This window comes from Nomascus leucogenys, chromosome 22a, assembly GCF_006542625.1.
Source record: "Nomascus leucogenys isolate Asia chromosome 22a, Asia_NLE_v1, whole genome shotgun sequence".
Classification (NCBI taxonomy): Eukaryota; Metazoa; Chordata; class Mammalia; order Primates; family Hylobatidae; genus Nomascus; species Nomascus leucogenys.
In genome coordinates this window covers 77,881,911-77,896,524 of record NC_044402.1, presented here as the reverse complement: position 1 = coordinate 77,896,524, position 14,614 = coordinate 77,881,911, and the positions used below count along the sequence as shown (strand labels likewise).

General features: G+C 34.4%; 1 protein-coding gene across 2 annotated transcripts in view; it reads right to left on the bottom strand.

The window, feature by feature from the left end:
• Positions 1–14,614, bottom strand: part of AGPS (alkylglycerone phosphate synthase) — a 153,983-nt gene that overhangs the window by 59,770 nt on the left and 79,599 nt on the right. For both annotated transcript variants that reach the window (XM_003253765.4, XM_030803672.1), the window contains exon 11: positions 2,748–2,875. In XM_003253765.4, the coding sequence (XP_003253813.3) occupies positions 2,748–2,875 (128 nt within the window). The remainder of the gene's footprint in view (positions 1–2,747; positions 2,876–14,614) is intronic.

The following is a 14,614-nucleotide window of genomic DNA, read 5'->3' as shown; positions in this document are numbered from 1 at the left end:
CCAGGTATAGTGGTGTGTGCCCATGGTCCCAGCTATTCAGGAAGCTGAGGTGGTAGGATCACCTGAGTCCAGGAGATTGAGAGGCTGCGTTGAGCTGTGATCATGCCACTGCACTCCAGCCTGGACGACAAAGTGAGACCCTGTCTCAAAAAGGAAAAATCTAATTTGGCATTCATATTTTTTTCATAAAATTAGAGGCAATAATAGTGAATTAGAATTATGTCATTCAAGACTTGAACAAGAAATGATATGAAGTACAATTCTTTAATAACACTTTTTGTGGCTGGGCACGGTGGCTCATGACTGTAATCCCAGCAATTTGGGAGGCTGGGGCGGGCGGATCACCTGAGGTCAGGGGTTCGAGACGAGCCTGGCCAACATGGCAAAACCCCATCTCTACTAAAAATACAAAAAAATTTGCCAGGCATGGTGGTGGTCGCCTATAATCCCAGCTACTCGGGAGGCTGAGGCAAGAGAATTGCTTGAATCCAGGAGTCAGAGGTTGCAGTGCACCGAGATCACGCCATTGCACTCCAGTGTGGGAGACAGAGTGGGATTCCATCTTAAAAAACAAACAAAAAAACACACTTTTTGTGGGGGGGGGAATAGTGAAGCTCAACAAAGACAGAAGGAAAATAAAACTATTTAAGACAAGCAGGGGATGGAATTTTCCTTCATCCTTACACAAATCAGTAAAACTTGTCCTTTTATTCATTTTTAAAAATTCTTAGGATGTTCACCCAGTGACTGTAATCCAAAATCATTACACAAAGATAAGTCATAATACAAAATGAAAACACTTGAAATTTTAAAAGCTGCTCATTAAGAACAGTCTGAAATTAATGAAAATATATATAGGAATATCTTTGTTTTATTTTTCAATTAGTGAACTTCTGGTCATTAAAAAAACAAAAAAACAAAAAAAACACCCTAGCTTCCTGTTCTTTCATGTATTAATTCATAGGCAAAACCATAAGGCTCTGCAAGTTCTTTTACTTCTTAATATCTGGGGTATCTCAATTTGAAACTCCTTTCCTCTGCCTTTGAATTATGGAATATTTTAGAAACAAGTACCAGAACACACGGGAATGTCACCACTCAGTGCTCAGATGTTACTTTAGTGTAACAAATACTATTTACTCTAAAAACTTATCTCCAATCCTCCTCTACTTAACAATCCTTTATTGTTTTAAATATTATTGCCACCTCGTCATTTTAGCAAACATGGTGTTAATACTACACACTCTAGCTCCCTAACCATAATATCATATCCCCAAAGTTCTAGTGAATTAGGGCCTCTAATGTAAGGATTTCAACTGTTACTAATCACTTCTGCCTTACCATTACCAAAGTAACTTGCCACAAGTCCAAGAATGCTTATTCTAGGACCACACTTCCTTTTGAATCCTCTCCCTACCCAGGAGTAGTCTAGCAATCAAGATCAAAGGACCTATACTAACAATCTAACTGACAAGTAAGTGAAGCTACTTGAAAATTACAAAAATTATCACATCAGCTGGTGAATTAGGTGGTCATATAGCTGTACTTCATGAAAGTGGGAAACTGCCAGACAGAATGACTGTCTTAGAAAGTAAAAGTTTATGAGTGTATGGAATAAACAGCACTGGGAATGATATATATGTGAGTAAATAATGTATATATTTTTTCTCATTTTAAAGTTCTTTAAAGCATTAATACTGGTTGTCTTGAGATGATGGGAAAATGAGAGACTCTTTATCATTTTCCATTTCTGTACCTTACAAATTCCAAGATAAACATAGACTACTTGCTCGATATGATTCCTTTGCCTCAACAGATTCTTCCTCCACACTGCTCTGGATATCAGGAAGCTGACCTATACGGGTCACATCAAAAACTCCCTTGTCCTCAAGATTCTACTTGGGTATAGCTGATAGGAAGTATTAAAATTTCAGGAGTTTGAAGAAAGAAAAAAAAAGAGAGGCTAGAGTTCCTTTTGCCTTGTCAACATTCCCTTGACTTCCTCCCTGCTGGGAAAAGTTGAATTAAGAATTATTCATAAAGAGTTGTAGTTTAAACAATAAACCAAACGCCGAGAGAGATGTGGAAATTTCCATACTGACAGAACTAAATACATAAATAAAATTACTTAGCATTATCTTGTCTTAAAAAAACTTAATAATATAGTTTTTAAGGAGAGAAAATAAAAATTCTTTTTAGCTTATTATACATACTATATTCCTTAATTTAAGCTATAGCTTAGATAATATTATAAAACAAAGTATAGCCTAGTAGCAGCACATTCTATGAATTGATGAAGTTGAATTACCTATATTTAAATTTTGGGGTCTTTGATATTTAGCCATTACTTTTAATTTCAATAAATGTCTCAATTTAAATTAAATATCACTTCAATTAATCATAAAATATCTTACCCAAAAATAACTTAAGACACATAATAGTCAATAAAAGGCAAAGTCATCTGAAGCTACCAAAGTACATATCTCACCTTGGCTTACAATCATATAGCCATCTAGACCAAGAAATAGGTTTGATAGCAATATACTTACTCAAAGAAATAGTAACTGCACTTAAAGGATGACTGTACAACACTACCTTTTCATACAGAACTGGGTAAAAACCACAAATATAATACAACTAAATATGAAGATTAGTTGTAACATATCACAATCAACTATGTAGTAGAATTTGAAAAATATAAATACATAAACATATATATGTGTATATATATATATATTTTCTTTTACCTGTTTTGCAATTTCTCTTAAACAGGCTACTCCTTGTTCAAAATTAGGGAAAGCTACTGAGCCATACTTTTGGTATTCAGGGACTGGTCTGATTTTTATTGTAGCTTCTGTTATTACACCAAGAGTTCCTGAAAAAAAGAAGGGGGAATAATCCAGTACATCACATGACAATTTTCTAAATCATATTTCAATCTATTTAATCTATTAATTCAATTTATTATGCATATTTAAATTTATCAAGTCTACGTGGGGAATAATGGCTACTCAAGTCATTCTAGAAAAAATTATAAAATTAAGCAAATTTTATAATTTCTCGAAAAGGCTTTAGGAATATGCTTTACTTAGTCATGTACAAATATTTTTCAACATTTTAAAGTAAACTTTATCCAAGAAGGTTACTTTTAAATGGTTTTTAAAGTATTACAACTTATTAAAATAAAAAAATCGAAAAACAATGGGTTCTTATGTCTCATGTATTCAGACAAAAGTGTATTTTGATATTTGTGCTTATTTTTAGTCTTAAAAACAATTTATTGGGCAAAAAAACCCTAACCTTCAATGAGAATCTAAGATGATAGAAGAAATCTGAGGAAATATTATCTTGCTTTTTTTCCTAAGACTTAATAGAAAGAAAAGATAAAGACATTACTGAGATGCCCTTTTAAGGAACAAAAAATACCAGATGGAGACAAAGTAGTCATTATAAATACCTAACATAAGATGACCACCAATAAAAGAAATGCTCTTTAAAAAGAAAAAATATAAACACACACACAAATTAAAAAACGAAAAAACAAAACGAAACAAGAAGTAAAAAAAGATTAAAAAAAGAAATGCTCTTTTCTTTATTATAAGCGGGACTAATTAGAGAGGAAAAAACAAGTTAAACTATTATATTCACAAAGCCAAGCTTTTCAAATGGTTTCTGATGTACAAATGTTAGAAATTAATAACTTTATTAGTAAATTTTCTGAGCATTATTTTAACAAAAGAGTAAAGAAGGGGAGAAATCCTTGAAACTGCAGATCTTCATAACACAAGAAATTTAAAAGTTTCGCAAAAACCAAAGCTTCCAATAAGTTTACAATATAATTAAAACAACTTGTCAATATATAACACAAGATTAAAAACTATGACAAGTCTATGAAAAGCAAATTACATTAGATCACAATATATTCACCACATATACACATGATTTCCTACTGAGGTTATAAAATAACTTGTGACTTGTATGATCATAAAAGCTCTGCAAATTTGGCTTGATAAATATTTTAATACAAAATAGATATGTCTTACAAAATTTAAAAGATAACAAAAGTGACTAAACGTTCTCTTTTGTTTTAGCATCTTTACTGAGACATAATTTACAGACTACAAAATTCACTCAAAGTGCAAAATACAATTTATTTTTTAATTTTTTTATTTATATATATTTTTATTATACTTTAAGTTCTAGGGTACATGTGCACAATGTGCAGGTTTGTTATATATGTATACATGTGCCATGTTGGTGGGCTGCACCCATTAACTCGTCATTTACATTAGGTATATCTCCTAATGCTATCCCTCCCCACTTCCCCCCGCCACAACAGGCCCTGGTGTGTGATGTTCCCCTTCCTGTGTCCAAGTGTTCTCATTGTTCAACTCCCACCTATGAGTGAGAACATGCGGTGTTTGGTTTTTTGTCCTTGCGATAGTTTGCTGAGAACGATGGTTTCTAGCTTCATCCATGTCCCTACAAAGGATATGAACTCATCCTTTTTTATGGCTGCATAATATACCATGGTGTATATGTGCCACATTTTCTTAATCCAGTCTATCACTGATGGACATTTGGGTTGGTTCCAAGTCTTTGCTATTGCGAATAGCGCTGCACTAAACATACGTGTGCATGTGTCTTTATAGCAGCATGATTTATAATCCTTTGGGTATATACCCAGTAATGGGATGCCTGGGTTAAATGGTATTTTTTAAAATTTTTGAGATGGAGTTTCGCTCTTGTTGCCCAGGCTGGAGTGCAATGGCACGATCTCAGCTCACCATAACCTCTGCCTCCTGGGTTCAAGTAAATTCTCCTGCCTCAGCCTCCCAAGTAGCTGGGATTACAGACATGCGCCACCATGCCTGGCTAATTTTATATTTTTAGTAGAGACGGGGTTTCTCCATGTTGGTCAGGCTGGTCTCGAACTCCTGACCTCAGGTGATCTACCCACCTTGGCCTCCCAAAGTGCTGGGATTATAGGCATGAGCCACTGCGCCCGGCCCCAAAATACAATGTTTTGCGTTATATTCACAGACATGTGCAACTGTCATTACAATCTAAGTTTAGAACATTTTCATCATCCCAAAAAAGAAACCATATCCACTAAACAAACTCTCTCCATTTCCACTCCCACACCCTAGCCATAGGCAACCACAAATCTATTTTCTGTCTATACAGACTTGCCTATTCTGGACATTTCATGTAAAAGGAACTCGTAATATCTGGCCTTGTGACTGGCTTATTTTGCTTACCAAAATGTTTTCAAGGTTCATCCATGCTATAGCATGTATTAACATTTCATTACTTTTTAATTCCCAAATATTATTCCATTGTATAGTATAACTCATTTTGTTTATCTGCTCATCAGTTGATGAACATATAGGATTCTACTTTTTGGCTACTATTAATAATGCTGCAATGAACATACATGTACAAGTTTTTATGTGGACACATATTTTCCTTTCTCTTGAATATATATCTAAAGACTTTCTTAATTTCAGAAAAAATCTTGATCCTATTCCATATAATATCCTGACCCCAGCTACCTTTTCCCAAGGCTAAGTTCCAGGTGAGTGCAGCTGGGAGGTAGTGCTCCCCTGTAGCTCCGGGCCCCAACTGTGGGACAAAAGCTCTACCTTGAGTGTAGCACACTAAAACTGGGGTCCCAATCCCCTTGTCCTGGCTCATAAAGGGCTGGTTTCTTGCCAGGAGAAGCAAACCTAGATAACATAATTTCCTTCCCAACTTTCTCCCAGCATTCAGCTCCTAAAGCAGAGGTGTTACTCACATAGAAACATGCCATTGTCCCCACCCCTAACTCCTGAGCCATGGTTCAGAGATTCTCTCTGGGGAGAGAAACAGGCCATAAGACAGATAGCTCCTAATCTCTTTCCAATGGAAATGACTGTATTTGCAACAGAGCATGGTGAAGTCCAAGTCCAAGGACATTCTCAAAAACAGTGAATGATGTGGTAAAAAGGTAATTGGGAAGCCACAAGTAGATTCACTAGAGATATAGCCTAAAATGTAGGCCATCTAGTTTGCCTGGGAGACAATGGGGAGGACCCCTCTTGTGCTCGCCCTAAAAATCCCAAACACTAACCTCCAGAACTACCCCTTCTAAACTGTCTGAATTTGATTGGATTATTCTGGATTATTCTGATGACAATGTCACATCATTAAAGATTATAAATGAAGATAAACTATTAAGAAGAATCAAATGGAAATTCTGGAGTTGAAAAGCAAAATAACTGAAATGAACAATTCACTAGAAGGGCTTAACAACAGATGGTCTCTGGCAAAAGAATGAATATCAAACTTGAAGATAGATGTATAGAGATTATGCAATATGAAGAACAGAGAGAACAATGGATGGTGCCTCAGAGAAATGCAGGAAACCATTAAGCACCCCAATTTACGTGTAATGGGAGTACTGGAAGAAAAACAGAGAAAGGAGCAGAAAAAATTATTCAAAGAAAGAATGGCTGAAAACTTCCTAAATTTATTAAAAACCAATAACCTATACATCAAGGGAGCTCAACAAATTTCAAATAGGAGCAACACAAAGATATCCACAAACAGACACATCATAGTAGGAATGCTAAAAGTCAAAGGCAAGAGAAAAAACTTGAAAACAGCAAGAGAAAAATGACTCCTCAATCACAAGAGAAAACTCATAAAGTTAACAGCTGACTTAGCAGAAACAATGAAAGTCAGACAGTGGTGGGATAATATATTCAAAATGCTGAAAGGGGGAAAAATGTGTCAACCAGGAATCCTACATCCAGCAGTTATCTTTCAAAAATGAAAACAAAATAAAGACATTCCCAGATAAAAGCTGAGAGGACTTCATTGCAGGAAAACCAGGCTTACAATAAATACTAAAGGAAGTTCTTCAAACTAAAAGCAGGTGACCCCAAAAGGTAATTCAAGTTAATATATACAAAAAAGAGCACTTTTGAGTCTTCTTCTATTTTATGTAATTACAAAAGATAGTATTAATGCATATTGCTTCTCCTTTCTTCTCACATCTGATTTAAAAAGCATTGGTATAAAGCAATACATATATGATGTATTTTTGGATCTGTAACATATACAAATGTGATATATGTGCCAATACTAGCACAAAAGAAGCGAGTGAAAGTAAAGCTCTATTGGGCTAAGGATACGATTACAGATGGTAATGTAAACCCACAGGAACAAATGAAGAGAAGCAGAAAGGATAAACAAAATGGGTAATACAAAAAAACGTTCTATGTCTAGAAATGTTGAATATCCCTTATCTGAAATGATTAGGGCCAGACGTGTTTTCAATTTGGGATTTTTTGAATTTTGGAATATATGCATTATACTTACCAGTTGAGCATCCCAAATCCAAAAATCCAAAATCCAAAATGCTCCACTGAGCATTTCCTTTGAGTGTCAAGTCAGTGCTCAAAAAGTCCCAAATTTTGGAGCATTTTGGATTTTGGATTTTCATGTTTGGATGCTCAACCTGTACTTGCTCGCCTTTCTTCTTTCAGCTTCTTTGAAAGCCAATTACATATAGTGGTAATGTTAGCAATGTATTGTTGGTTTGTAACATTTATAGAGGTTACTAAGGAGGTAACTCAAACAAGTATACTGAAAAAAATCACTAAGGAAATTAAAATGCTACATTAGAAAATACTCACTTAAGGCAAAAGAAAGCAATAATCACAAACTACAGAAACAAAAAGACATGAGACCCACAAAGGGGGGAAAAAAAAGGCAGACATAAATCCGACCATACCAATAATAACGTTAAATGTGAATGGGCTAAACAACCAGAAGAAAAGACAAAGATAGTGAGACTGTTTTTTTAAAAAGATCCAACTATTTGCTATATACAGAATCTACACTTTAAATTCAGAGATACGACTAGATCGAAAGAAAAAAATATATATAATGCAAACAGCAACCACAAGAAAGCTAGAGTGACTATATACTAATAGCATACAAAACAGACTGAAACAAATTATTACTAGCTATAAAGGACATTTTATAATGATAAGCCATCAGGAAGACAAAACAACAAATGTAAACAGAATGCACCTAATAACAAGGTACAAAAATTATGAAGCAAAAACTGACAGAAATGAAGGGAGAAATAGATAATTCAACAATAACAGTTGGAGACTTCAATGCCTCACTTTTTATAATGGACACAACAACTAGGCGCAAGACCAAGAAGGCAATAAGACTTGTACACTATAAACCAATTAGACCTAACAGAATAGAACACTCCACCCAACAACAGAAGAATATACATTTATTTCAAGTGCTCACAGAACATTCTCCAGGATAGACTACATGCTAGCGAGGTCATAAAATAAACTTGAACAAATTTTCAAAGACTGAAATAATACAATGTTCTCAAGCCACAATGGAATGAAATAAGAAACTGATAAGAAAGAAATTGGAAAGCTAACTAATATGTGAAAATTAAACAATACACTACTAAATAATCAACAAGTCAAAGAAGAAATCAACAGGGAAATTGGAAAACAGTTTGAGAAGAATGGAAAGGAAGACACAATATACCAAAACTTATCAGATAAGGTAAAGCAATACCTAGAGAGAAATTGTGATGGTAAATGTCTGTATACATATTTTTAAATCTCAAATAGCCTAACCTTCTACCTTAAGCTACTAGAAAAAGAAGAGCAAACTACATCTAACACAAGCAGACAGAAGGAATTATTAGAGATTAGAAGTGAAATTAATGAGATAAAGGATAGAAAATCAATAAAAAATAATCAATGAAACCAAAAGGTAGTTCTCCAAAAAGGTCAATAAAATTAACAAATCTTTAGCTAAAATGACCGAGAAAAAAAGAGAGAGGACACAAATCACTAGAATTGGAAATAAAATAGGGGATATCACTAGTAATCTTACAAAAATAAAAAGGATTATAAAGGAACACTATGAACAACTGTATAGCAATAAATTACACAACTTAGAGAAAATGGGACCATCATTTACTGCTTGTGGGAATGTAAAATGGTGCAGCCATGCTAGAAAACAGTCTGGCTATTCTTCAAATGGTGAAACACAGGGTTATGACTTATACGGCCAGCAACTCCACTCCTAGGCTATAAACCCCCCCAAAATAAAAATATGTCACACAAAAGTTTGTACATAAATGTTTAATGCAGCACAATTCATAACAGCCAAAATGTGGAAACAATCTCAGTAATGAATGGAGTAACAAAATGTAGAATATGCATGCGGTGGAATATTATTCAGTTATAAAAAAAGGAATGAGGTACTGATACACACTACAACTGTTGAATCTTTAAAATGTGGTAAGTGAAAGAAGCCAGTCATAAGATTACATATTATATAATTCCATTTCTGTGTAATTTCCAGAACAGGCAAATTATAGAGATCAAAAGAAGATCAGTAGTTGCTTAGGGCTTGCGGCAGGATTGCTGGGGAGCTGGAGGGAGGAATGGTGATAGCTAAAAGATACAGTTTCTTTTTGAGGTGAATTTCCAAAACTTTGTTAGAAGAGACAAAGGGTTGACAGGTTACCTATTAGTACTATGCTGTCTTACCCACTAACACAGAATTATCTACCGCACCTACTCTTTCTCACCAAGACAAGTAGCATCACTTTAATTTGCTAATTTCCTTCCACTATACTGACAATATCACTAAGATTATCTGTCATTCTTTCCACTCTTTTCAACACTTTTAGAAATTCCTGGTATCTTGGAATTAACATCTCATGTTCACAGTTAGTTCTTGTTACAAATAAATTGGAAATTTGTCAGGCAGAAATTCCTAACGCATGAATCATCTCTTCTATTTGCTCTAATCTGTCTACAGACTATGGAAAACTTTAATAACCACTTGATCAAACTCAAAACTCACAAGATTGAAATTCATTAAAGAAGGTGAGTATAAACCCTGACTTTAACCAGGAAAACATTTCTATTCAAAACCAAACTCCAAGTTCTAAGCTTTTGGTGAAATATTTCCTAAGCTCTAAGAAATGAAGACATTTGAGAATATTTCTTTGAATCACAACATTGTAATCTAAATATAAGCCAAAGACAAAATTGGACACCACTTAAATGCCAACCAACAGGGGTTTGGTTAAATACATCAGGGCATATTCAATGAATGGAATATCATGCAGCTGTCAAAAAGAATGAACTGGCTCTAAATGTGATGAGCAAAGAGTGGTAAACTCCCATTTGTTTTTTAAAAAATATATACATAACATGGTTATGGTAGATACAGGAGGCAGATAAGGGAGGGTCCCAGAGAATCTCTAACCTGCTCCACAAGTGTTTACATCAGATGCTTTTGTGCAGATGAGGGAACCTAACCAAGGCCTTGTCTGGGCATGCCCACAGCAGATGGGGGCCCGCCTGTGCACTGGGAGAGTGGGGTGCAGTCACCAGGAATGTGTGTCTTGTGCAGGGGGAAGAAGCCTGGGCTCTTCAGCTTGTGCATGTGGTAGCCTGGTATTTGATCTGTGAGGTGGGAGCCTGTTGGCAGAACTCTTTTTTTTGCTGAGAGCTTTCTTTTAATAACTTCTGCTCTCCTCACCTTTCAACGTATCCGCATAGCTAATTTTTTCCTAGTCATACAACCAGATTTTAGCTAAGCTAAGGAGCAAAAATCCTGCATCAGTTATATGTAGCAATAGTGTTGCCTTTGGACAGGGAAGATGCCTGTAAGACAGGGATAGGAGGCAAATTTTTCCCTATAACATTCTTGAGCAACTTTTGAATTTCCCATGTTTCTACATACCCAAATTTTATAAATGTACAAGTTATTACTTATTCAAAAAGTTTATTCTTAAATGTATATACTGTTACATTAACAAACTTTCTTTAAAATTCTCATTCTACATCAAAATTCTAAGGTACTAGTAAGAAGGCATCATGACTTAAATTTCTGTATATTGCTTCATATATATACTGTAGGCAATCTAAAGTAGTGAAACTCACCATAAATCTATAAATGAGACTTTTAAAAATTAGTAGTATAAAACAAGGCATTGCATTACTGCAAGGTTAATGAAATGACCAAGGTGAGTCTGTGCAACAAGCCAGTTAGGAATTCTGCATAGTCCCAGTGTAAGATAAAAATCCATCCAGGTCCCAAATGCAGTTTGACAGGGGCAGCTTCCATTCTGACTTAAGTTCAAACTCAGCCAATCACAAATAGATATTCCAAATTCACTGCATCAAAAGGCCCATTTATGTAGAGTTTTAATGTATTTATTGATACTTTTGTTCTGGGAATATTATGTTAATAGAGTGATATAAAACTACTCAAATTATTTATTACTTAATTATATGTATGTTATGCCAGTACTTTACATTCACTTTATATAATTGTTTCCAAATAACTCCATGGCAATGTGACATCAGAGAGGCTTGTATGTCATTCACTTTCCATTCTGCTTAAAAAAAAAAAAAAGTGTCAATAAACTTAAGAATTTTCTATTTTATAATTTTCAAATATGTTTGTTCTCAAAGAAAACTGAAGGCTTCAAATGCTGTTTGATATAAAATGCAAGTATTTGCTTAAAGTAACTCTCATAATTTGAAAACATATTCTCAGGAATTAAGGACTAAGAACAGCAGGCATTTGATTATGAATCTTTTCTCTCCCTCTGTTTTCTTCAACTCCCCAAAATATAAAAATCAACAAGGAAAACAAAGCCACACAGGACCTAGATCTTCAGCATACAAGGAAACAAAAAACATTGCAACTTTCAAATTACCTCTAAGTAGAGATAAAAAGAAAAAATTTCAACAGATTTCCTGTAGCCTTCCAGCTGCTATAAGCTTATAAGGATGAAAAGTAAATAAAAGGAGTCTTATTAAAAGACTACACACAAAAAAGTAGAGAGTAACAGAGGAACTGGAGGAAGTACAGCCAAAATTACTCCCAGAAAACAAAAGTGCAATAATAATGCCAAAATATTATACAGGACTTGGTAGTCCATAGCCCTGGCTATGGGAAGAAGTTTGAAAATGGAAAGAACCAGAAATGGCTGCCTTGGGGAAGCAAGATGTGTACACGTGTACACACGTAAAAGTATGTGGACTCCTTGCAGACAAGCCAGTAAAGAGAAAGAAGAAAGTAATAAAGAGAAATTAAAGACCCTATAGAAATCAAAGAGAAACAAGACATGCCAATTCTTCCTTCACTAAAAACACCACCATTTATAAACAAAGAGCATAGCAGAGGGTAGAAGTGTCAGGAAAGAACACTCTCAAAATAGGAGCCCTTTCCAAGTAACAAATAGGACTAGAAAAAGGCAGATCAGATCTGTAAACAAAACAACAAAAGTCAGAAAACGCCAATAAAAACATTACTATTGGTGAAAAGTCTCCACCCTAAAACCAGCCACGATCCTGAAGAAAGCTGTAACACAACATGAATTAAATATCATCAATCAAGCAACAGGGATATGAAAAAATACCTTGAATCAGAAATACAAACAAACAAAAACCAACAACAAGAAATGAAACAAGAGCTGACTAACCTGAGGAAAGAAACAGAACCAAAAAAAGGCACGTAAAAAGTAAAGGCTATGTTATAAACTACCCAAAGGAGAATACAAAATAGATTCAAATTAAAACTTAATACAGGGCATTGAAAAAAAAAACCAGAAAAATAATCAAGAGAATGAAAATTAAGAAGTCAGAGAAAAAGGGTCAGAGAAAAAGTGACTGAAACGGAAGACTAGCAAAGAAAGTCAAACATACGTGTATAATCAATGTCCCTGAGGATGAAAACTGAAACAATGAAAAAAAAAAAAACCCTAATATTTAACACTACAATCCAAAAAAAACTTTACAGAAATAAAAGGAGACCTGAGTCTACAAATAGAAAGGGTCCACTGGGTACTGAAGCAAAATAACCCAGGACTATCAACTCTAAGTTGCAAAAGTATTAGACTTAACAATAAAGAAAAAAAATTCTCAAGGCCTCCAGGCAAAAAGAGAAAATTAGCCTACTAAGAAAATTAAACAGGTATCATATTTCTTTAAAATAATATATAAAACAAAGTAACAGTGGAAACAGCATTTTAAAGAAACTTAAAGAAATTAATGACCAAAAGGTGTATTCACTCAAGCTGTCCTTCAAGTATCACAGCCACAGAAAACCAGTTTGGAACATTCCAGAACTCTGGGGATATATAAATGTGCCTTTCCTGAGGAACCTACCAAAGGATGATCTTCATTTAAGCAAAGAATAACTAGTGAAACTTTACAAAAGAACTGACATTGAGTATTTCATCTCTTTAATTGTAGACAAAGACTAAAAAAAGTGTGAGTCATGGGTTAAAAAACAAAAACGTACTTTGTTTTTCAAATAAAAGAGCAAATCCATTTATAGTAAATACCATATATAGAAACAGAATGGAAAGCATTTCAAATGCTTGAATATTTACTATATTTTTCATTATACCGATCATGTTATAGCATCTAAAATAGGAGAAAGTTATTTGTTGAAAAAAATCATTATGAAAAATTCATAACACAAAACAAGACAAACACATTAAACTTAATATGGTTAATCACGTATAGAACTTAGTCGGATGGAGAAAATAGGTTTTTGGATAGTAATACTTTCAAGGTTGTCATCAAATGATTTAACTGAAGTAAAAGAAATATTTTTAAAGCTCAAGAAAAGTTTATGATTCACATTTAAGGCAGGAAGTTATTACACAGGTAGGTCAAAATAGCAGATAAAATACATTTTACATAAGAATATGATTTCATATAAATTTACTATTTCAATCATGCTGTCTCCTGGCCTATATTAAAATAACTCTATATTCACAAACTGAAATGGGGATTAGGGACCATAAATTGTAAAGATCATTGATATCAAAATAATAAGCAGCTACAATAGTATTTACTACACTAAATTGTTCAGCATAATCTCAATCCTTATAACACACTTATGAAGATGAATAATTTTATTATTCCCATTTTATGGCTGAGGACATTGGGCACTGAAAATTATCTAACTTATACAAAGTCATGGAAATATAAGTAGTAGAATCAGGATGTAAATCCAGATCTGATAGACTTCATGGTTCATGCTCTTATATCAGTATGCTATGTTGCATGTACTTTGTAATAAAATCTCATTTAATTATAGTAATTTAGTCTCATGAATTTTAAATAAACCATATCTCTTCTTATATTTCTTTTTTCTTTTTTTTTTGGGGACAAAGTCTCACTCCATCACCCAGGCTGGAGTGTAGTGGCAAAATCTAGGCTCACTGCAGTCTGTAATCTCTGCCTCCCGGGTTCAAGCGATTCTCGTGCTTCAGCCTCCGGAGTAGCTGGGATCACAGGCATGCACCACCACGCCCGACTAATTTTTGTATTTTTAGTAGAGATGGGGTTTCGACATGTTGGTCAGGCTGGTCTTGAACGCCTGACCTCAAGTGATCCACCCGCCTCAGCCTTGCAAAGTGCTGGGATTACAGGTGTGAGCCACCACGCCCTGCCCAATCTCTTATAGTTCTTTGCTTACTTTACTATAATAAGTTTGTCCCTTCCTTAAATTCATACAGTTAGTGACTACCTACGGAGGT